This window comes from Dufourea novaeangliae, unplaced genomic scaffold (genome assembly GCF_001272555.1).
Source record: "Dufourea novaeangliae isolate 0120121106 unplaced genomic scaffold, ASM127255v1 scaffold172, whole genome shotgun sequence".
In the NCBI taxonomy this organism is placed as follows: Eukaryota; Metazoa; Arthropoda; class Insecta; order Hymenoptera; family Halictidae; genus Dufourea; species Dufourea novaeangliae.
Window position 1 is genome coordinate 3423311 of NW_015374058.1, and position 24314 is coordinate 3447624.

At 38.4% G+C, this 24314-nt stretch overlaps 1 protein-coding gene across 1 annotated transcript in view; it reads right to left on the reverse strand.

Annotated features, from left to right (window-relative positions):
* Positions 1-1008: 1008 nt before the first annotated feature.
* LOC107190035 overlaps positions 1009-24314 on the reverse strand; it is an 80733-nt gene continuing 57427 nt past the window's right edge. The window contains exons 2-4 of the mRNA XM_015578751.1: positions 1831-1995; positions 1612-1710; positions 1009-1085 (exon numbers count right to left, since the gene is read on the reverse strand). Coding sequence (XP_015434237.1) covers positions 1009-1085; positions 1612-1710; positions 1831-1995 — 341 coding nt within the window. The remainder of the gene's footprint in view (positions 1086-1611; positions 1711-1830; positions 1996-24314) is intronic.

The following is a 24314-nucleotide window of genomic DNA, read 5'->3' on the forward strand; positions in this document are numbered from 1 at the left end:
ATCGTATTGCCAAATTACATATCGTACTCTCAAATTATCCATTAGCAATTGTTTTACAAAACAATAAAAAATTCAATGCTTTTTGAGTAAATGATCCCAAATTTTTAAACGACACCATCTAAATCGCTAACACAATACATATGAATAATCTTTTCAAATTGAACCAACACGACTGTGTCCATAAATAGAACTGTTTCAGAATCCTACTGCAGTATGTTAAGTTATAAATAAAAGAAGCTGGAAAAGCTTTACCTTAGCGAATGCGTTTTACCTTTGTAAATTAACACCAGACTGTTAATCTCACTGTTACCAAAGTATAATGACGGATGCAGATTGAAGATGCAATAAAAGTTAAACGAAAAGCTGTTACAACAAACAATTAAACTACGCTAATATCGGTCTATGAAGTCAAGTCACAGGTAATTAACTAGAATCAGAATTATTCAGAAAATTAAATAAGAATCACCATAATTAATTATTAAAAAACAGAGTAACGGCACCGATTTTGAGACATATACCTAATACAAAACACCACAGGATTTCCATAAGGCAATGCTGCAATACTGCAGCAATGTTTGGAAGTATTAAAACAAATGACAACGTCGTCGGCATGAGATTGCCATTCACGCGAAAACAATTGTTTCAGTAAGACGATAAGTTTGATTCAATAAGTTTGTTTCTTCTCGTCGCGAGTTTCCATAATAATTTGCAAAATAGCTTTGTATAACATTAAGGATAAGTTACTTCATCAGTTTTCTTGTTAACTTCAAGTCTTAGTATGGTCAACTGATCCTAAAAAAAAAAGTAAACTGTTCTCAAATTAATTTACCTTTTTTTTTTTTTTTTTCGAAACTACGATGTTCCTAATATGGGACCCTATGCCGTTCCTGAGATACTTTTTATGTCCATATGAAGATTCAGAAAAGGACGAAACTGGTAAGATAGTTGTGAATCAGAATTGGATGACAGAATGTTTATTTTATTCGTGCCTGTATTCTAAGGACCATACTAAATAGCAAACAGTTGATTCAATGCACCAAGTGCTACAGATGGGTCCATGAATATTGCGGGGCTACTGATGCTCCCTTTATATGTCCAAATTGTCTTAAAATGCATACAAATAAAGGATTTTAATTTGAAATGATAATTTTGATTTTTAATTTTAATTTTACACAGGGTCTAATATTAGGAGCAGTCTCTTAAAAGCACTAATTTTGTACACTCCTTAATATTTTCACTGTTTTCATACTAAATAATAGTAGGTCATGAAACCATAGATAGATAACAATATTGTTCCTGAGGATGTAGAAATGGATAACGAATATAATACCACAAACATTTTTAATTTTTTCCATTTCTATTGCCCGATATTTAATCAAACATAAATGGGGTCTCATATTCGGTGTCGTTACTCTATCGCTAGTCCACTAAAGCTTTCACTGTGTTGAAATTACATTCAACACTCGTTTAGTATTTTATGGACTTTATTGTTTTACAGTACTTCGCTAAACCCATGAAACTCGAAGTATACCTATGATTCAACTTTACAGATTTTTATTGCCCAGGGATCACAACGGGTGGTACCATCTGTTTAAACGAAATGAAACTCACCGTTCTCCGGAAACGACGTGGACCTTATCACTGGCAGCAGGATTCCTTTCTGTACCAGCTCGTCCCTGCTAGCTCGTACCGAGATTTTCCTCTCGAGCGCTGCAGTCACGATAAAAAAACACAACATCCCTTTTAAAAAAAACTTCCACCAACTTCAATTTATTTATTTTTTTAATTTCCGTTCACTGCACACATTCAATTTATCTGAAATATACTCACACAAGGAGGCGGCCTCGAACTTGTCCGATTTCTTTTTCCGTTTCCACTTCCAAGGTTTGAAGAGTCTACCGAGGGCCGAGAACTTGCTTTTCCTTTCGAGGGGTGGTGTCCTCGCCCCCGAGCCCAAACTGTTCGTTCGCAGGGCCGCCCCATTTTGTTTCTTTGCTGTAACAGAAAAATCACAGAATCATGAATAACATTATCATGGAGAACGTTTCATGAAAAAGATTATCAGCGAACGGTTTCACTAGCTGACAAAATTAATATATGACCAGTTTGTTGGTGAACGATCGTTGGTAAAACGAAATAAGCTGGAATTAATTGCAGGCGAGTTATCGACGTGAGATACGATTCTCGCGTTTCCCTGGTTTTCCAGGAAAATCAGCTTCCTACGTTACCGACGAGGGGTGAAACCACCCCCGTGAAGCCGCATTTACCACCCTCGCTGCGGATCGATTACCACAGGGGGATGCTAATCGTAGCGGGAACAAAATCGTTATAGTTTCATGCGAGGCAGCGTCTAGAAATCAATTTCACAAATAAATATTGAAACAATATTTAAACATTTATAAACGTAGATAAACACAAGAATCTAGATTTGAAATGAAATATTGTTAAAATAATTGTTTCGAGTACAATTTTTAATAGAAATTGGGCTAAATATTTTGTTCGTTTGGATAGTGTTGCCGTATATCGACGACATACCTCAAAATAATTACCTCGGTGGAGAAAAATCATTCGACATACTAAACGATATTTTTGTTACAACGCTTTATTGAATTTCTCCGCCATTGCCGGGGTTAAATCCCGCGGGAATACGCAACGGGGAAAGAGGAGTGCATAAAATACGATGGTAACGCTATGAAGGATGACTTCCATTTTCCTGGAACTAGACCTTATTCTCCGAGGTTATTGTATACTTCGCGGAGAAATATTCGCGCGGTGATGTCGAGTGAATATTTGCTGAAAACCGTATCGAGCGCGGATGCCGAGCTCTCCATGGCTCCATTCTTCTTAACTCATTGTCGGACGGCCACGTTGATGACACCATAAAATCAATACCTGACATCGTGGCCCCACAGGTATTTAATGGCTCTCATCTTTCGCGAAAAGACCGTTTCGTCTCGCTAACTATACAGGGTGAGCCAATAACTATGTCCACTTTGAATATTGCCGTTATTTGTAATAATATGAAGAAATGATATATACAAAACTTACACGGTACAGAGGGGGGCATATTGTCACACAAACATTTTCTGCGTGAGTGAAGGCATAGAAGAGATTTCAAGGTCATCTCTATTTTTTTAACGGAATGCTGTTTTTTTTATTACGATGTCATAGCCGGTGTTGAGACGACTTCAGCGAGCTATCATTTAAGGTCATGCAAGGTCAAATGTTGTAGCAAAATAAACTTTCTTACATTCCAGGAGATGCTCGTAATGGTGACCGTTTGCGTCAATGCAAAGTTGCAATCTTCGTGCATGTCTTATCGTTTCTGAACTTGTTCAGAATATTTAACGATTTTAATTCAGCGATACGAAGATCGCAACTTTGCATTGACGCGAACGGTCACCACTTCGAGCATCTCTGGTAATGTAAGAAAGTTTATTCTACTACCACATTTGACCTTGTATGGCCTTCAATGATAGCTCGCTGAAGTCGTATCAACACCGGCTATGACATCGCGATAAAAAAACAAGGCATTCCATTTAAAAAATCGTTTACCGTCGACCAGATAAACGAACTACGTGAACACCCCTCAAGAAACGATTCCAGGCCACGATTCAATGAACCCCCCACCTTCTGCCCGATGAAAGAAGCCTCTCCTGACACCCTGTCGCCTGCAGATGAATTTGGATAAACACCGAATGCACCCCCAGGGCGAGAAACAGATCGACATCCGCCATTGTAGCCCGCGTATCTTTCGAGTGAAGGATGGTGGCTCGAAGGGAAGAAAGGGCCACGCAGTGGGGCGTTGTCAAACGGCAATTTTGGGGAACCCCCTAGTGGGGAATAACGGATGATAACGTGAGGTAGGGCAGTTTCGTCGGGAACGACGATTATCGGCCTTAAGCATCCCTCGGGGACACTTTTCGAGGATCTTCCAGGCGGAATTCTTGGCACGATGCGCACTGGGGTGGATTTAGCTTGACTACTGCAGTTCCTCGTTGCGATGGACCCTTAAAGATATAATTTGCGGTTGCTAATTTGGGGGAAGAAAGATGCTTGTCTTTAGTATTAACTGGTAACGAATTTTATGACAGTCGTTAGGGTGAATAGCTCCTAAGCCAATTGTGTTTCAATTAGAATGCAATTGGGGATGGTGGCGTTTCTTGAGAAATGTAAATTAGTTCGGTTAAATAGATAAATGGAAGAACTAATAACTTGAGATACATTCGAGAAATTAGAATAAAATGGAACGAAAAACTCTATAGGCCAAAGTCAGTTTCTTATACCTAAGATCGAAATCGTGTAGAGGATTTCTTAATCAAGTATAATCTTTCTGTACATAGTTTCCAGTAATTTTTCAGTCAGGAAATGTTGGTTCTTTCAATAAATTTTGTCAAGTAAATAACCTAATGATATAGGTGAATCGTCGACGAATAGAGAACAGGTCAGGTATGCATGTCTATAGGTTAAATAAAACCACTTTTTATACCTAACATCCAAACGTTGCAAAGGATTTTTTCCTGAACAATCAAGTATGTATATTGTTCTTATACATAGAGTTTGCAGTAGTTTGTCAGCTAGCAAATTTTAATTGTTGCAATAAATTTTGCTAAGTAAATAAAGTAACGATGTATGTGGCACAGAATCGTCGACGAAGAAAGGCACAGCTCAGGTATGAAGTAACGTTACCCAAATAGAGGATATCTGTCGATCATTGCATCGACACCCACGTGCTACATCCAGTAAAGAAAGGCACCATTCACAGTCATTAATGAACAGTTCTAAAAGTAAGACCAAGGAATAGTAGTGTAATGTTTCACGCAACGGTTCGAAACAATTCTAGTTCGATATTCGACCGTCGAGACTTTTCTCGAGACTCAATGCCATCGAAGATGGCTGAGCGGGCGGACTCTTGGCACGGAATTCAAGGGGAAGGCAGTGCTTGGCATGTATCATCGACGATTGTGGGTCAAAATTACTCGAACAACGCTCGATCGATCGACTATGCGATATCCATTTCCAACCGACATTAATCGAACTGCACGGATATCTGAAGTTTGAAACAACTGCATCGTTGGTCCTTGATTCCGGCGATACTACTGCTAACATTGTAAACCAATACTTGTGTTCAAGTGTACTCGACAAAGTATACATTGAACTAATATATTGAATGAAAACTAGAGACACTTGTTCCAAAAGTTTTGCAATACTTCCCAAACAATCCGATTTTTTATGAGAGGCTAAAAGTTTAGGTTTTAGGTAGTAATTAAACGACTGATTATAAAGTCAAAATATAATATTCAATTATACAGAATATCTGAAAAGTACCCTGTAACAGTTTAATGGCCAATACCTTCAGTGTGATGCCATTTTAAATGATTCAAAAGTATAGATTCATCTTTATGTATGAATACACTATGTACTGGTCAGAAGTACGAGATCAAGATTCCTAATTAATAGAAGAGTCACACATAACTCTGTAACGATTTAACAAAGTTTGTGAAATCAATACCTAAGTACAGGAACTATTTCCGTTCAGTTTCGACTTCATGCAAGATCTTAATTATGGTCTCTTACCTTTGACCTACAGTGTATCGAACAAGCTTCTAATCTACAAGAATGCCGAATACTCTTTTTACATCAACGTTCCTTAACCCTTAAGGTGGTTTCCGCAAATTTTTAATAATCGTATATTTAGTTGGAAATTTAACAGAACATTCTTAAAAGCTTCACTTTCGATTGCTACCAAAAAATCACAAGGTCAATGATAAAATCATTGAAAAAGAAACGTTACAAAAATTTCTTTTTAACACGAGCCTTATGGAGCTGTAGTTAATAATGAAAGATTAATCATTTCTTATTTAACCACTAAAAATGATATTTTTATTGAAAATTAGGTGGTTATAGATTTTTTTGCGGTGATTATAATGGCATGAAAAAAAGATATGTTCACGATCAAATAAAACTAAAAATTAGAATCAAATTATCTAAACTTAAGTTTCAATGCGTTTGGTGGTATCTTCCGGGAGACCATAAGAAAAAAATGTTCGTTCTTTCTATATTTGTAAACATTTTTCCATTTCAGGATTGTGAAATAGTTTAAAATATTAGCCATTCAAATTAAATTGGTAAAATTGATAAAAAGTATAAAGAGCCATACGGGGCTCCAGCTAGATATGATACTTAACGCGGAAGCCACCTTAACTGGTGAGGTGGATTAAGAAGAACGTCATGCACGTTTTTAAAATATTCTATTTTTAAAGTTTAATGTTTTGTTTTTTAAAGAGATACTTGTTTATTTGAAAGTTTCGTTACATAAGAATGCAAAACAATTAGTTGTACAATAATATCTCCATCTCACCAGTTAATGATTAAAATAAAAATCAATTTTCGTTTAATTTACGACAGAATTAGGATAACCCACTGAGGGAACAGTTCATAAAGATTATGTAACAAGTGAAGCAAACAATCTCACGTTCTACAGAATCCCTTTTAGGCAGCTACGATTACGAGCTTCGAATCAACTCTCATTGGCTAGGCTGACCGTCGATCATCGGCGATTTACATGTACGGTATCGCTGTCAAGATTCGCCGAGAAAATGGAAGGAAAGCGATATATCGGTGGCTCGATGCCGAAGCGGAATAATTGACGCGACAAAGAGCTTCCGGTGGCTGGGAGGCCTATTCACGCGCGTCAAAGCCCGTCGAGAGCCGTTGCACCGATGTGCATCGTCTACCAGTCCGCGGACAATGGCAATATTAACGCGACGATGGAGTGCAGTTCCACCATTGTTCTAGAGGGCGATGCATCTTAACGTGAACCCGCCCATTATCACGTCAAGATGCTGAAAAAGCGGAAGACAAATCGGCGCTGGCGGGATCACGAAACGTATTCAATCGAGAATTTCACTTTCCTCCCATGTGGCGAATTCAATGGCCGCCTATCAATGGGGTGCGATTATCAGATTGTTACGATGATGGAGCAATGAAAATAACTGTTTTATAAATTCTTCGTCGATGCCATAAAATATTGCACCACGAAGTGCCGTATACAACTTGAAGGACCATCCTTTTGGGACTAATAAACTCGACTATATTTATTCATTATTTACTTAAGGCTAATTGCTTGTTGTCTATGTTGAGAGCCTGATTGCTCTAAAATATACACTTGTGGTGGATGTACATGTCTAGAACTCCAACCTGATTGTTGGAACTCTTCCACTCTTACTATCAGTGTCCTGATTGACGTCCCTAAAGTGTAACTCTTTCATACGAACTCTGTTCTCTGTGACTGACTCTGAACTCTGGCTGAATTGACTTTGAACTGAATTTTATATGTCAAAATATTGGCTCATCCTCCCTTCCATTTAAACGTGCCTTCCTGACACACGTCTTCCTTTAAATAGCTGATAAGTTTGGAAAGCATGTACCTGAATTATTAGATTCTAGTATGATTACGATAAAAGCATGAATGCTGCAAAGAAGAGTTGCATTGAATACGATGCAAAACAATGAGTGTTTCTTTCAAATGATGTTAAAATTGTAGTTGGATGAAATTTCAATCAAATGTCTTTCGAAATAACACCTAGACCTCTAGTTATAGCGAAGTATTTATTACTGAAATCATTACCAAACACAAAATCTGCTAACATGATGATTCTTATTATTCAGGTGGAATACCGTATAGCTATGATCACCTAAAATCTCTGGACACATGTGGGCTGCTATACAAATGTCCCAGCTATCTGGACTGTTTGAATCTTCACGGACCCAAACAAGGTTCCACTACAAATAATCTAACCAAGCGATAAGCAACCTACAGCCCGGTGTAATTCTTTATGGAATCACCATCAATCAGGTAAAGTGAAAATTTCTGCGTTTAGCACGATATCTGAATCTATTAAACAATGAATAAAATAAATTCTTCAAGGTCGTGTTTACACCTAACCCATACGGATTATTGTGTTTTAAATTTTGGTCCGCTGCACAAAAAAGCTGTTTATGTACCACTGATCCGAGCCATCTTATAGTACATTCCATTCCTTTAAACCTTCGCTCTAATCATCATCAGAGTTGCGACCAAGGATACCAATACCAGCTCTAGAATACCATCTTCATCGACCATCGAATACATAAAAAAACACCCTCTAGTCAAGCCCACACATTCGAGTAGCTCGCCAAAGGAGGTCCAAACTTTTTTTCTAAGCGTCTGCCTAAGTTGTCCGAGCCAAAGACGAAACAAAGGAGCCCCGTGTATTAACTCGGCCACCGTTATCGATTACCGGTTCGAGAGTTCTTGAACGCGTGATCGAATCACGCGGCAATTTAATCCACGATACGTACGCGTGTCACATAGCAGCGGAGTCGATCGATCGATAACGAACTCACCAGTACTTGTTACGCAGCAAGGTGGGTACAACCGCATCGCAACACGACCACTTAGCGATACCTGGTTGGAGTGGTTAATATGGAAATGGTGGGCCACGCGCGGCCACCGCCGACGTATGTATACTTGCGGTCGTTTAATCCAGGCCCGACGCCAGGGTTCTGCGGCGTTCAACGGATCCACTGAAATCCACCTTCATGAACGCGTCCGCAAGGATTCCGTTCGACGTGTCAACAAACCGAATCCGCATTAGGACGTGATCCTGCGGACAAATTTTGGGGTAGCTTCCGAGGTGAACGGGGATGATCCTTGTTAGGGGGTGGAGCCTGGATCTGGGGGAGCTAACAGAGATCGACACCTTTTTACCACGATTTTATTAACGACCTTTCTTGTCTGTCTGTCTGTTTGTCTGTTGGGCACAAATTTTGCAAATGATTTTAAACTAACGTTCCGATGAGCTAGAGACTTGAAACTTGAAACATAGCTCAGAACTGGATGACAATGCAATATTAACTCGATTTCTTGTCTGTCTGTTCGTTACGGAACCCTATTACTAAGCTCACGGTATCTGTCCGTCCGTCTGTCTGTCCTACCTTTAAACTGGGAATTTCGTGAAGAGAAACTGAAATAAACCATGAAACATGTCTCTGTTATAATCTCATAAAAATATTTAAAATCGAATGAAAAATTTCACACACACGAGACTAAAAGGCAGAAAATAAGTATTGAAATAAAAAAAAATGTTTAATATACCACGTTTTTAAGACGGACTAAAAAGTATAAAATAATTTTTCCTAGCCCCATACAGATAGTTCTGAAAATTTGTGATTGTGATTTCTTTTTTTCAAGTTCATTTGCAGTTAACAGAAACACCGTTTTACTCAATCAGAGATTATTTACCAAAATGATCACATAATAAAATTAAGCATGTCTAGCCCCCTAAAGGTATAAAACAAGCTTATTAGCGTTAAACAATATTCCTAAACAGAGTTTTTACTCAAACCGTTAAATATCTCGAGATAAAGAGAAGTGGACTTATACCACTTTAAAAAAAAAGCAGTTCATATAACTGCTGACTTAAAACATTCACCACCGCATCGATCACCGATCACTGTCATATAATAATAATTAGAATGCCAAATAACACAATCGATGTGAACGGAAAGTTAGTCCAAACAGTCGACACAGTGAACGTGTTAAACGAAATTGTAGACAATTAAATCCCAAATTGTGATAAAACGGAAACCACTCGATCTACGATGAAACAAACATTTAACGAAATTCGTTATTCGAATTAACAACGGTCGCTCCAATCTGAACTCAATGCAATCAACCAAGAACTCGATCGGATAGCGCTCGAGCCGGACGTGGTTGCGACTTCAAATTTTCGTGGTTCCCAGTAACGAGACCGCGGAGGGACAATTCGAAGCGGAAACCTCTGGCTCTCGACGCTTCGTCGTTGGTCCACGTATGGTGGGGGATTAATTATCGTTGTTAGAACGACAGGGACGGGAACGGTGGTGACGCGACATTTAACCAGACTGCGGCTTCGATGTAACCAGACCGGGTATATGGACTCGAATGTCACTCGAACCACGGCAATATGTCGCCGGCCGACGAGGCATAAGAGCCGTTCGACCATTAGCAATGCTTTGATGCAACAAGCATATCACCGTTGCAACAATGGACAAACGTTATTGTTCCAGGGATCTTGAACCGCGCCGAGGGCTTCCATCGATTGGTATCTTGAGATAAATGGCGATTCGGTTCACTGGACTGAACATCGAAACATTTTCTTTTTTTTAATGTTCCTTCCTCTGTCTAGCATTTTATAGTATTCTCAAACTTGGAACAATGGCACTAATAGCGAAACAGAGTTAGAAATGTCTAAGAGATACAAACGTATTTAGGACAAATGAGAGAATAGTTTTCCTAAGTTGTCCACCAGAGCTTTTTATACTTGGTTTAATAATGTAAACATCTGTTTTTATGTATCTTGTCAAGAAGAAGATCTAAGTAAAAAATATAAGCCTTTTTACGTCATATGATAGTATGAGGTGTGGTGTATCGTTTTCGAGAAACTTGGATTAAGTATTTCGAATTCTGGATTCTTCTTTTATTACGGATTAATTTTATTTATGGTAATGTTTGTAGACATCAGCAACATTGAGGTATTATTCGTCTTACTCTGAAGGCGATCTGAGTAAAACGATCAGAAGATCTATACAGTAAATCCTCGATGAGTGCTCGAAGGCTCCCCGGCATTGGCAAGGAGAAATCCCCAGTTGTAATGTTGACTTTTTAATAACATTTAGCATAGTGATAGAGCTTGGAATTTTGAAGCGAATGATATTTATTTCAGCCGCATATAACCATTAGTTTATGAAATATTTAATGTTGAGTGCCGAAGAGCCTCCAAACGCTCATCAAGGATTTACTATACTTATTACAAGTAGAATTGGGACTACTAGTCAGACGGATTAGTCAACAATATTCTAAAGCACCGAACTTGAAACATATTTAAATATAATATTCTCAGAAATGAGTATCCACGTCAAAAGATATTCCACGTTCTCGAAATGTTTTCGTATGCAGAATTCTGCAGCTCGACGGGCCACACCCTGTACACCACACTCTGACCGAGATCATTTAACCCCTTGCCTTACGATTCTCCTAACGTCTATAATCTCCAGAATTACTTTCCTGTCGATAGTTACCCAAAAACAGAAGGAACTCTGTACCCATCCCAACTGCATATTTACCCTAAAAGTTAACTATTAATACCACCAACGTAATATTTCACTTCGCCTCGAAGAAAACGAATAATATTCGTGTTTACTGAATCGATTTTATAATCGTCAACAGGAGGCTAACTGGATATCACAAGACAAGGTATTAAACATCGAAATATCAAAATTCTCTTCTCATTCAACTCATTTATCGCACATTTCTCTTAAACAATCGTAAATGAGCGAGATAAGATTGGAAACGCGCGAATCCACCTCTATCTAGACCAGACATCGTAGCCCCAGAGATAATCTCGGCGTTCCGAGGAGCGACCCTCGGTTCGCCAAAGGACATCTAATGGAATAACGACATCCAGAAGTTTTCGGGCTTCGGGAACGAGCGAAAAAGTGCAGAGATAAAGCAAGGGTTGCAACCCGGTTAGGGCAACGTTGCCCAGGACATGGCTTCGCGGCCCTGGCGAAAGGCTAGGCCGCGGCAAGGGATGCTGGGGTGTTGCTATGACGACGCCACAAACGCACACATAGTGTTTTCCGTTCCCCAATTACCTGGCCGCTGGTTGTCAACTTGAACCCCCCTCTAAACACATTCCAGCGGCGACCGAAGCGAGATGACACACAGGTGTACACACACGCTTCCGACGTGCCTCGAGACACACTCGCAGTCTGGAGTACAGCACTGGGGCTTCTTCGAGACAAAAGCATCTCCCCGAGTAATCGTTTACTCCGACCGTGACGGTTCTGTACCCCCGTCTCCGAGCCGCGGTCTCGATGAAGCACCGCCGTTTTCAGGTGAAATCGAGCGCAGACGGGCTTGAAACGAATCAAGGATGAGACGAAGGATGCCTATATTACGTACTTCGGGAGTTTTAGCTGCGTTTATCGTGCAACGTTCGCAAATACTGAAGGATTTTGCCTGCGGACTATGGGCGCTTTTCGCAGACTGATATTTTTATCAACGGACATTTTTATGTTAAATGGAAACTTGTTTTTATTAATGGTTCAATTTATGAAGATCCTGGGTCCGTTCCGTCAGCCAACAGGTGTACCAATAAATAGGTTATTATTTTCTGTGGAGCTCTGTATTTGTTTCGAAATCATTCAAATATCTATTTTAGTTTAAGAATATTCGTTATTTGTTCCCGACACCCTCTGACATTTTTAGTGAACAGAAGATTGGAAGGATATTCCGTATCTAAAACGCATTGCCACCATCTTAGAACCATGGTGAATTACTTACTGATGCAGCTGTTAACCCTTTATCGTCCAGACACTTAAATCATTATTTCAACATTATGGGACTACTATATAAGTATGTTGTATCTCGTTAGTTTGAAGTCGAAAATATCGATACTAAACAGACCTATTTTAAAAAAATTTTGTTCTTTTATTTATGTTTGGAGGGAATACTTAAATTTCTGACCTGAACGTGGAGATCTACTTCACATTTTCTAAGGTGTAACACTTTTTCTATTCCTTCAACATTTGATACCTTGTTTCCTAGTCCAAGGCACCTTCTCTAAAGGAACCTTTTTATATTCCTTCAAGATTTGATTCCTTGTTTCCTAGTCCAAGGCACCTTCTCTAAGAAAACCTTTTTATATTCCTTCAAGATTTGATTCCTTGTTTCCTAGTCCAAAGCACCTTCTCTAAGGAAACCTTTTCCTATTCCTTCAATATTTGATACCTTGTTTCCTAGTCCAAGGCACCTTCTCTAAAGGAACCTTTTTCTATTCCTTCAAGATTTAATTTCTTGTTTCCTAGTCCAAGGCACCTTCTCTAAATGAACCGTTTTATATTCCTTCAAGATTTGATACCTTGTTGCAACCACTCTTCAAAGCACCTTCTTCTATTCTTACAAGGTTTACCTTCCCATTCACCGTACCTGTCCGGATGAACTGATCAAGCCGACAGATCAGAATGCACCAGTTCAATTTTTGATCAATCGTATCGCGAGGGTTCGCATCGTCGACGTTCTAGGCCAGGGATAGACGGATCTCATATAATCTCCTCTGACGGCTGGAAACAAACACGCGGACGGTAAACAGAACTGACAGACACGGACGGGGGGGGGCAATGCCTGGCAACTGGAATGCGCCCCCGGAAGGAGACAGCATTTCGCGGGGCACAAAGCACGCGAAACCATAAAGCCACCCTTTGGTTCGCCCGTGCTCCTTTCACCCCCTCCGTTTTGCAGCGGATCGAATCTCCATTATTCGCCTTTCCGTCGGGGCTAAATGCTCGTTAATCCCTAATTGCATCCCCCCTGTATGTACGCGGATGTCCTTCACAGAGGCAACTCCTTTTTTCTTTTATTCTTCAGAGGCGTCGGACAGGGAGGGGGGTTCTTTATGGCTCGCCGTGTAAACGTTACCGGGGAAAAATATGGTCGGCCTTAGAACGCGGTCGTGCGTACGGGGGATTTATGAAAACGCTTGGATGTTTTATTCCTGTGATATTTTCACGGGCGTAGATTACTCACGCGTGTGTGAATAATCGAGATAAGACATGGTAATCCATGGAGTTAATGGGTACGTTGAGTAATCCTCGGATGACGACTGTAGGTTATTCGAGACCTAGACTTTAATCCTTAATTACAGACCACTTCATTTCGATTTTTTTTTGTTTCATCATCACGATCTAGTGGAGAATTCTCGAAGCTCTAGGCCCTGGAGTCTAGGCGGTTTTTGGAGTAATATTTTGCGCTTTGTTGAAAGTTGGATATGTTCTAGTATTTAGTGATATATAATACGTATCTCAAAGGATTTTTGAAATTTTTTTAAATTATTGATCTTACAACGGTTTAATTAGTGTCAATCTTTTTTCAGTAAATCATAACTGTTGAACTACCAAACTGATGAAACTAAGCTTTGGAGGGGCTTACAATCGTGACACACCCAATACAAATTATTTCAGTTAGAAACCAATATTTTTTGACCAATTTTAAAGTGTCCATATTTTTTTTAATTTATCCATAAAGAGGACAAAAGAACTGTGTCCCTAGTTTTTTCTCGCATTTTTCAATCGTGCCCCACTATTGGGAAAATAATATTCAGTTGGCTATTAATAGTGTTACAAAATAGTCGCTATCTGAATATTCATCTCTAAGACAAATCGTCCTGTAGGTAAGGGTTCAGCTTACGCTGAAACTTAGGATAAAAATTTTATGAAACATTAGGTGTACCAGTAAATAATGCACTTTCTTAAAAATAAAAGCATAATTTGTGCCAGTATTCACATTGCTACTTCAATGTTTTTCGCCAGTTTCATACAGCGAAAGATTTGGAAAATATTCTCAATACCTATGAAATATGTTGTCAGCTAATTCAGGACAGTGATGGATTGCTTATTGGTGCACCTAATATTTTCACGAAATTTCGATATGGGTCAGAAATGAGACAGCTTCGTCTTCCGAGGGTTAATATAAACGCGACTTTGACTCGTTATTGCAAAAGAAGGGGTGAATTATTTATTCGTAGCATTGTTCAATAATTTTGACCATTTCTATAAATTAGAATTCCAATAGTAACCAGTTTATTTCCGGTGATTACGTTTCCGGATCGAGAAAGGAACTGGTGAACTTTATGTACGTTACTGGAAGCAGAAACTGTGTAAACATTATGGGAAAATGGAATAGAAAGATATGGATGTAGCAATTCTCGACCGGAACGCCGTCGAAGTGAATCAGATTTCCGGTAATTACAGGAATCTAGTTTCGCAGTGATCGGATTTGAAATTGATTCGAGGCTGGGAGCCTGGGCACACTGTCCTTGTAAGACACACTTTCTCACGATGGGAAAAGTCTGTAATGTAGACAACAAACTGTGTTTTATACATGAAATTGCGAATAACAAGTGAAAGATACAGAAAGAAATAAAAATACAATCGATATTGACTCGTAATAAAGAAACCCTCGCACACTGCTTCCTATCACTAAATGCATTTATGTATAGAGTATGCAAGCATGGAACATGAAAAAACGTAACATGAATGTATGAAATCTTCTCATTATTTACGATTTCATGTATTTCTTAATTGTTAACTAATTGTAACATAAACATTAAATTGAACCTGAGTCTTGTAAAATCGTTAATGAAAATTAAAAAAAAAATCCAAGAACTTCTAGCACAGTTTGGTTTGTATTTTCATAAATAACTGTAACTATAATTGTGTTTCAGTTATTGTGACTTCCCATTACAGGTGAAAAATTAATTAATTTATTGATAGTCACTAGTAGAGCTAGCTTAAATAATTATATTTTCAAATACCACGATGCTTTTCGAGCTTCCTCCAAATTACCTCGCTACAAGTTCCATTATAGAGTCTATAGAAAAGTACTTCAGAACTCTCTTTCATAGAAATGAGATCCGCGCTACTATTTCAAAAATTCTCATTTATCGACACCCTGCTGCCGAAAAAGGGAGAACATCCAATTCATACCGCGGCAAAACATAAAAGAAAGAATTCTGTGCTAACAATGGTCGATCAAGTTGCTTCAAGAGGATCCTCCCGTAAAGAGTTTCAAGCATGATCGCCTTCTTCGCGATACCGTCTCGACGATACGCGAGAGACGACACCCGCGAAACCTAATGAAACGCCACGCTCGAACGAGTCTCAAAGAGCCAGCGAAACAGTCTCGAAGCTTAAACACGTTTCATTCGCGGACGACGACGACGACGACGTTGTCGTTGGCGGCGACGGAGGCAATAAGAGAATGAGTCAGTGATGCTCAACCGGCTAGAGTCGAAGGAAACCGTGAACTAGATTCATCTGGCGCGAGTGTGAGGAATGTAGTTTGGTGGAAATATTCGGAAGAATTCGGAGAGAAGTGTCTTCTGTACGTGACGATGGAGTTGGGGAGGATAAAAATGCTCTGACGATGCTTTCCAAATTGCAACCGTCTCTGAACGAATGTTTCATCTAAAGGATCACTATAGATAATCACAAGATAACCATCATTATTCTTTTCTTTGAAAATGGAAATAAATTGTTAAGTAGGTCTTTCAAATTCTAGTGTAGTAAAAAAATTCGTTTTAGTATTAAGAAACAAACTTATTGAGTCCCCAAGATCTTTTTCAACTTACGTATTACATATTCCAGATAGACTTTCGAAAACCTATTTATAGGTCAAAATACTGACAAACATTTGAGCTGTTTACTTCGAAAATGGAGTAAATTCAGGTTTCTTTACCGATTATTTATAATTTATTTGTAACCACAGCAATCATATTATATATTCTCCCGAAAGTCGACTTACACTATTTTCAAAACAAACGGATCTTTTGACTGAAAAAGAAGTATAATGTACTTTCAATGTATTTTTTACTCTTTTTAGTTGTTAAACAATTAAAGCTGTTCTATAAACATTATGCACTGTACGTGTTTATAGAAAGTGATATACATTAACAGGTTTGCATATGTGTGTCACTCCAATTTCCAAGTCAGCATACTTTATTTAATAAAATCAGAACGAGTATTGCAACATTCACCTATATTTTATGTTATTCATTACTGCTGTGCTACATATTTTTAATATCTAATCAAGAAAGTAAGAATATTCCATTAAATAGAACGATGAAGACCTATAGAGTGGTGTGTGACGAACGTTTTCGAAGCCATATGACGATAGCGAACGTGTTGAGAACCCATTTTAAAAACTGCACCGCATCGTAATTATTCTATATAAAAACACAAGCTCCACTTCTGTTTTGTCTATCCTCTGTCAAAAATCGAACGATGTTTTGAAGTCATAATATACAGTAAGTATATTTCCTTCGCAATACAAGAATTAGAACACGAAACCGTAAAATTAATTAAACCTGAAGACCGAGAGCAAAAGAAGTATTTTTAAACGTCCTAAACCGAACAATCAATCGAAACCCATATCGGACACGGGCGAAATATCGCGGATACTTCCGAACTGACCAACAGGAAATTGATATTGCCTCGTCTTTTCCGCCTCCGGAGTGCTGGATAGACACACTTCAATATCGCCAGTTTTATCGGTCGCGTGTGTGTTTGGCCACGATAAATATGCAAATAATTGCGTCTGACTGAACTCCGGATACTCCGGGCAGTCATCGATTCCAGTGGCTCTCACACATAGTCATGCGTTATTTTCGAACCAGCCGCAACGAACAAGCCCCCGCATTTATGAATCCAGAGAGCCATGAGTCAGCTACCATCATTAAGCATACTCGTTGACCCGGTCCACAATGGAGTCTGAGGATTGGAACGAACGGTGGTCCCGGTTCTTTATTCGTCGTGGTTCGATCCTGTTCCGCCACTTTTTGCTTTCAGACCACTCGGCCAGTCCGCTTTCTTACAGGTGTAAACGCTACTTGTCTTCGTGGGATGTTTGCACAGGCGACTGTCGAGGTGTTCGAACAACCTCGAATTTGCACATGTTAGTACGGTAAACTTGTCGGTATGAGGCATTACAGTGCAACCGTTGAATTATTTCGAAGAATAATGTATATATACATTAAGTATATGTATTAAGAAACATTTATATTAAACATAGATAGTGGATGGACCGATACGGTCATCGTTTATGGGTGTGGCCCGACACCAATATTCTTTCCGGTGCGCAGGTTAGTTCTTAAGGTTTTGCACACTGAACAGACGTTCCTTCTGAGCCGAATGAAGTAAACTAAAGTATTATAGCGAATAAAACTTTTTATTTAACAACCCATTTCCAATAGCAACTTCCCGCATTTGTTTCCGTTCGTGTAATTTTAATATTAAAAGCTAAGCAAAAGGTGGGACAGTTTTTAACCCACGTAACCCTAAAGAGTTAAGCCATCAGATAGACAGACTAACTTACAAAAGCTACTTTACTTTTATTGAAATAATAAGAATTTGAATTTTTTTTTTTATAAATTACGCCTTAAAGGGATCGTTTTAGATTCCTTTCCCCTATTTATGAAACGTTTGAAACTATCCAGTTACATTCGAACCTACTTGTAATATACTTTATCCCATCTCTACTTCTCGATACCCCCGTGTTGCTCGGATAAGTAGCACGGGGAACGGCGTTGCTGCGCGCGTTGTGAACGCAGCCGTACAACGAGCACCGTTATTCCCCACCTCCAGCGGCCCCAGCACGGTGTAAACGTACTCGAACGGGCTCGTACTACGCGTTGTATATTACGCGCGCGAGCGGGGCGAGTAATACGTTTACCTTGGCGTACACAGACTGCACGCGGGCGGTGTTACCTGCGTGCCCCCGGCCAGTCACGCAACCGCCTCGCCTCGACGGGGAAACGCGTGACCGAATCGGTACGCAACGCGGCTCTCTCGACGTTCCCTTTCGACGGAATCGCGGCCACCGACTCCGATCGCGGAAATCGCGCCCCTAGAATCTCGCGAATTCGCGACGAATCGCTCGAGACAGAATTAGTTGAAGAATTTAATATCGGAGCCATGGGACGGGTATCTTTGGCGTCGCGAATGAAATTCGAGTACTGGAATATTTGATAGACGAGTTCCTCGGATTCGGCCGACATTCTGGGCCACAATGTTCCGAATTAAACATGGAGTACGTACCTGAGCCGATGGTACGCGTGCTCCCAGTCGATTATATTATTTTAAATGTCTTTCATGGTATTATTTAAAATATTGTTTGTGTATCAGATGATATAATGTAGGCAACGATTGTATTACTCTCAGGTGCAAACTCGGCTTCCGCTAGGGGAAAATGTGGCGCAGAAAATGAGCTTCCTGTCACTTGGTAAATTTGTTATAAGTATACAAATATGTAGTTTGCCATAAATTTCAGTAATTTCTGAGACAAAGTGGTAAGAGGCCCTTTCCTTACGCCACTTTTTCCCCCTAGCGGAAGCCGAGTTTGCTCGTGGGTGTACATACATTAAGCCCAGAGTTAAAGACAATGTAAAAGATATAAAAAAAAAGCAAGTACTAATCAATTATTTGAAACATATCAACATATGTAATCATTAGACTGCCGAGGTTTATGGAAATTCACATTTTCAAGTGCTAATATCTAAAAACTAAAACGGGACAGAATTTTGGATTTTACACTAGAGGCTTTACTACGTTCATAAAAACATATAAATAGTATTAAACTTCATTAATATCTCCATTTTATTGCATTTTCCAAGTTAAACGATGGCATAAATGCAAAACATCCAGTCTAATAATCATCTACGAATACACATCATCATACATATTATCAATGATGTCCCTAATAACCCAATCTATTGGTTAATGTAAGCATGGATGACAGAGAAAAAAAAATTTAATATAATAATATATAGACAACACATTTGTATTAGCGAATACAATAAAACGTTTAGAAATTAGAAGGAAATTCAATAATACGATAGATAATAATGAAATCAAAATAATATTGACTGTACATGAGTCGAACCGAATAATATGTATCAGCCAACACCACGTGATTCGTTATGAAAAAATAACAAAAAAATATAGAATACAATTTTCTCATTCTCGGCTTAGTTTTCAAAAAAATCGATTTTGAAAATTAATCTGAAACGCGGGTATTCGTCATGATAGTAAGTAGAAAGAGTATGCAATGACCAGACGCGCTAGCGAAGTCCTATTCAACTGCACGCCTCTCTCCAACAGATTGAAAATCGATTTTCTCGAAAATTAATGTCCAGAAAGACAAAATTTTATTCTATACTATTATTCGACCGTGTATTACTACTGTGTATGATTTATCTGAATACAGATATTCATAATTTATACAAATATTCCTTACATTGGGTTAACAAAGTGAAATCATCACTGATTTGGTAAATACATTTAATGCAGTAAAATATATTTTCATATTAACTTACGCTCTTTACACGTCTGCGTTAACACAATTTTAACTAACCGTGACTACTTTAAAATGTAGCAATTAAGATGAAATTCATTTCATCCATTACGAGTCTTAAGAAGTTAAAAACCGACGTTGCAAAATTTTGCACGTTCTTAATTTCTACTCAGAATTTTCGTTCAGAGCGTTCTACACCACTGATCGATACTCCTAGGATTTAATATGTATATTTTGAACATCTCTGTGATTTTGTAAACATGAGAAATTGGGTACAGGCACCACTTTGAAATGAATTATTTAATAGATTCCACAAAATGGAACGTATAGACGGTATCATCATTATTTTACTAGACGATCGTGGAGAGTAAATAGAGGAGTGACCAACAGCTTGCGGTGTTTTATGCGGCAGGTTTGCGAGTATATGTATACCTACGTTCCAGCTCTTACCGTCGGATAACATGGTTACATGGTTATGCGCGCATGTAAAGATTAAATTTTTATATAGCTCGGTACGTACCGGGGGAAGGATGAAAACGTGACTTGGATTAAAGCTTGCTACGCGAAACGTACTATCTTATGAAAGGGCTGAAAATATTGTACTCGAAGAAATATAAAGGGAATAAAAGGACCGACCTCTCGTGTGCCGCTCTGGTTATCACACTGATGCTCTGAAAAGTCTAGAAGCTATATAAATTTCCGTGGAATTGTAGTCATTGAATGGTTAATTCAGAATTTTAATTCTTCATTCATTGGTCACTTGTGTATAATAAATTTTGAAATTCATACCATTGAATGAGTATTCAGAATAGACTTCGTAAAAAATGTAATTAATCTAAACATTTCAAATTACTTGTAATTACTATAGTTGTGCTGATTGGTATTTGAAGTAAATATTTTTCTTGTATAATTAATCAATACTGCTTAATTCCTTTTAATAATACCGGAATTATTTCTTTGTTAATTCAGGGTTTAGTTCACTATTTTATTCACTATTGTAGTTCAGGTCCAATTTAAATTATTCCAAGTGGTCCACATTTCATTCGAAAATTCTATTATTATCTGATAACCTAATTAACTAAATGCTACAGTAATTGTACAATGTTTCAGTATGAACACGACTATATCGTACCAAATATAGTACTTTTATTGCGTTCAGTTATTTCGTGATGAAAAAATTGATAGAGTTTTCGAAATTCCGAATCGGAGTTTCGGAATTCGGAATGGAAACAGGATAAAATTAACAAGCTCCACTGAAAACATTGACGTAGGAAGATTTTGCAACGTTTAGTTCGCTACTTGGCGCATTAAAAGGTTCGTGTAAGACATAAATGAGCGAGGATTTCCGGTTCGTGCCACGCAATAAGGGAACACACGCAGACCAAGCTTTTTTAGTCGCGGTTAATGTATTCCTATAATAAAAAGCTGAGTCGACCGGAAATGTTTGTCTTTCAATGACTATTTACATTTGTAAACATCTTAGCTTAACTACCACTTAATTATAGAATAATTTTACGAATCATGACACCAAGTATGATATAATATACTTGTGATGCAGTGACATTATACTGAAATACTTAGACAATTTATATTCACACTTTCCTGCTCTACTTATAAAATAATCATAATCGTATAATAACACTGTTTTGGCAACAGTGAAATCTCGATTATAAAAACTGGTAAAAATAAAAACTTCCTATTTAGTATACTCACTACTTATTACAATATTTACTCTACCATATCCATTTGAAAAGTGTTTCTGGCGTACACATGGAAGTTTGAAAAAATGGTGCCCTGATAAGCGAAGTTCTACTGTATGTATTACTATTTAATAGATAAAGTCACAGAGGAACTAATTACTTGAAATACTTACAAGTCATTGGATCTTTCTACAGAATGGCATTTCATAAACGTAATTTATAAAAACAGGAGTAAAAACAGAAACTCTATTATATTCTAGTTAGAATTTTGTTGGGTTCGAAATACAATAAATTTATTAAATCTGATAAAAGTTTTATCTTTCATTCTATACCGTGTAATCCCATAAATTGAAAATGTATACAATCCGCAGTTCACTTATCACGAAAAACCCAACATTTTCCAAATTTTCAACTGACATTATTTAAAATAAGGATCCGGAATATTACCTCAGTTTTCCTTCCAAATAAAAATATTCCCCGGTCCGCTCCCCCGTTCGACGCATCGATATGCGCATTTTTCATTGTGGGCTTCGAGAATTTCAATCGTCGACGAGAACACGAGGGCCATTCGGAAATTAGATCCTCTCAAATGCTCGAGTTTTAGGGGAACGAAGAAGTTTGTTCGCGGACGTGATTCGTCTGGGGAGACTTTTTTCACCCTCCTGGTGGATCGAGACGATCGTCAAAGCGGGCACGGAGTTATTACAAAGCCAGTTATATCTGCTATTATTACAACCGGCTACTCGACCTTTTCTCTTATTCATGACAGTCGCACGGGCGGGCATTATTTTTACACAGAGGCGTACCTCAGGTGAGCGTTTCTTCCTCGAGCGTTTCTAATCGAGGTCCGCTATGTCGACGGTACCGAGGCACAGTGCGACGAGTATATGGGCGTCGGAAAGCAAAATTCATAGCTTCTACACTAATCCATTTTCGACCTAACACCCCTAATATTTTTGTAAAGATACACAGATACAAAGATGCATCGATAAATGATAAAAAAAAAAAGTAATTTCGATTAAAAAATTTAAGGTGACTGTAATTTTTGGTTAAATAAAGGAGTTTTTTGTTCATTTTTTCGATCGCAATTTGTTGTTAGATGATTACTCACTGATTTTTATTTGAAAATCCTTTTTATCAGTTTATCGGAAATGCGAGAAGAATCGAAACGATTTAAAGTAAGAGATATTTGATTTGATTTTCTCTCGTCGTGTATCTGATTCATCGGTAATTAAGTATTCGAATACATAATTACTTTTTTTGCTATACATAATTACATTAATTTGTACAGATCTGTGTATAACACGCCAGACCTCAAAACAACATGTATCTAAAAAACACAAAAAAACTAATTACCGCAAAAAAAAGAATAATATAGAATTACAGTATATATAATTTAAAGTCATTGTAATTGTTCGAATGAAATGGGAATTTTATAATAGTGGAGTCCCACTATTGAAAAATGTTAGCCAACTGACTACTATTTTCCAAATTGTGGAGCACGATTGAAAAACGTGACAAAAAAATGAGGATATAATCCTATTTGTCCTCTTCATGGACAAATTTTAAGAAACATGGACACTTTAAAATTGGCCAGTCAGGAACCACGTAAGATGGCAACACAGAGGAAGATCAGATTTGATTTCTATGCGCGTCTCCGTTAATAACGCGGAAAAGTTTTCAATGGAACACTTTCTACTCTCCCACGGTAGATTCGTGACCGGTATTACGGCGAGTCTTCGCAGTTCGCAGACTTTATGCACCTGATGAGCAGATTATCTGACTGATAGAAAAGGAAGTCTAAAGCCATATGACTAGAGATGCTTCAGTCTTAAAACCTGGCGCATAAACGAATTAAGATAGCGATAAAAAAGCACACAAAAACTATTGGGACACCCTGTATATTTAAGACTACATGCTCGAGGCATGACTTTCTTGAATTCCCATTATGACAAAGACTAGTAAAAAAAGGTTCCTAAAAGAGACTGCTTCAAATAGAATTTAAACTATCTGAAACAAGAATCATGTCATCCAGACTCTCAAGTTAAAGTTCTTGTCCTGGAATTGAACACATTTTTAAAAACAGTAACTTTCACATTCACGAAACGTGTAATTCTTCACGTTCAAGATCGTAAACATAACTTAAATTTTCCCTAGAATACTCTACAATACTGTGTAAAAGAAATTAGGTCCTATGTGACAAAGAAACTGCACATGTTCTTGAAATCTCGAGAGAAAAAGTGATCTCAGAAGAGGTGTTCTATCGTTCACAATATTTATCAACTCTTTCGAATGAATAATTCCACCAAAGAGAATTCACCGTAGTCCTATAAACGGCGGAGATATTTTAGCTGCAAGAGATGAACGAACCACCCTGTACACTCAAGATCACGCCGTACCGCAAACGTTCGAAGCGTCCGCCAACGCCGTGAATCGACTAATCTCGAAAGGAAATCCGCTCTTAGAGTAGAAGCTCACGTACGCGTTGTTTGCTCGCTCGACGGCCGTCGAACGTACGTACAAAGTACGATTAATTCCCAATGTTGACGGAAACCGCGTCCCACCCGCTCCCTGAAACGAAACGTGGCCAAGTAACACCTATCCGCGATGAAGGCACGGTACAGTAGTGTGCCAGCTTAATTGATGCAGGCTCAGGTCCACGTTGGGACAGTTATCGAGGG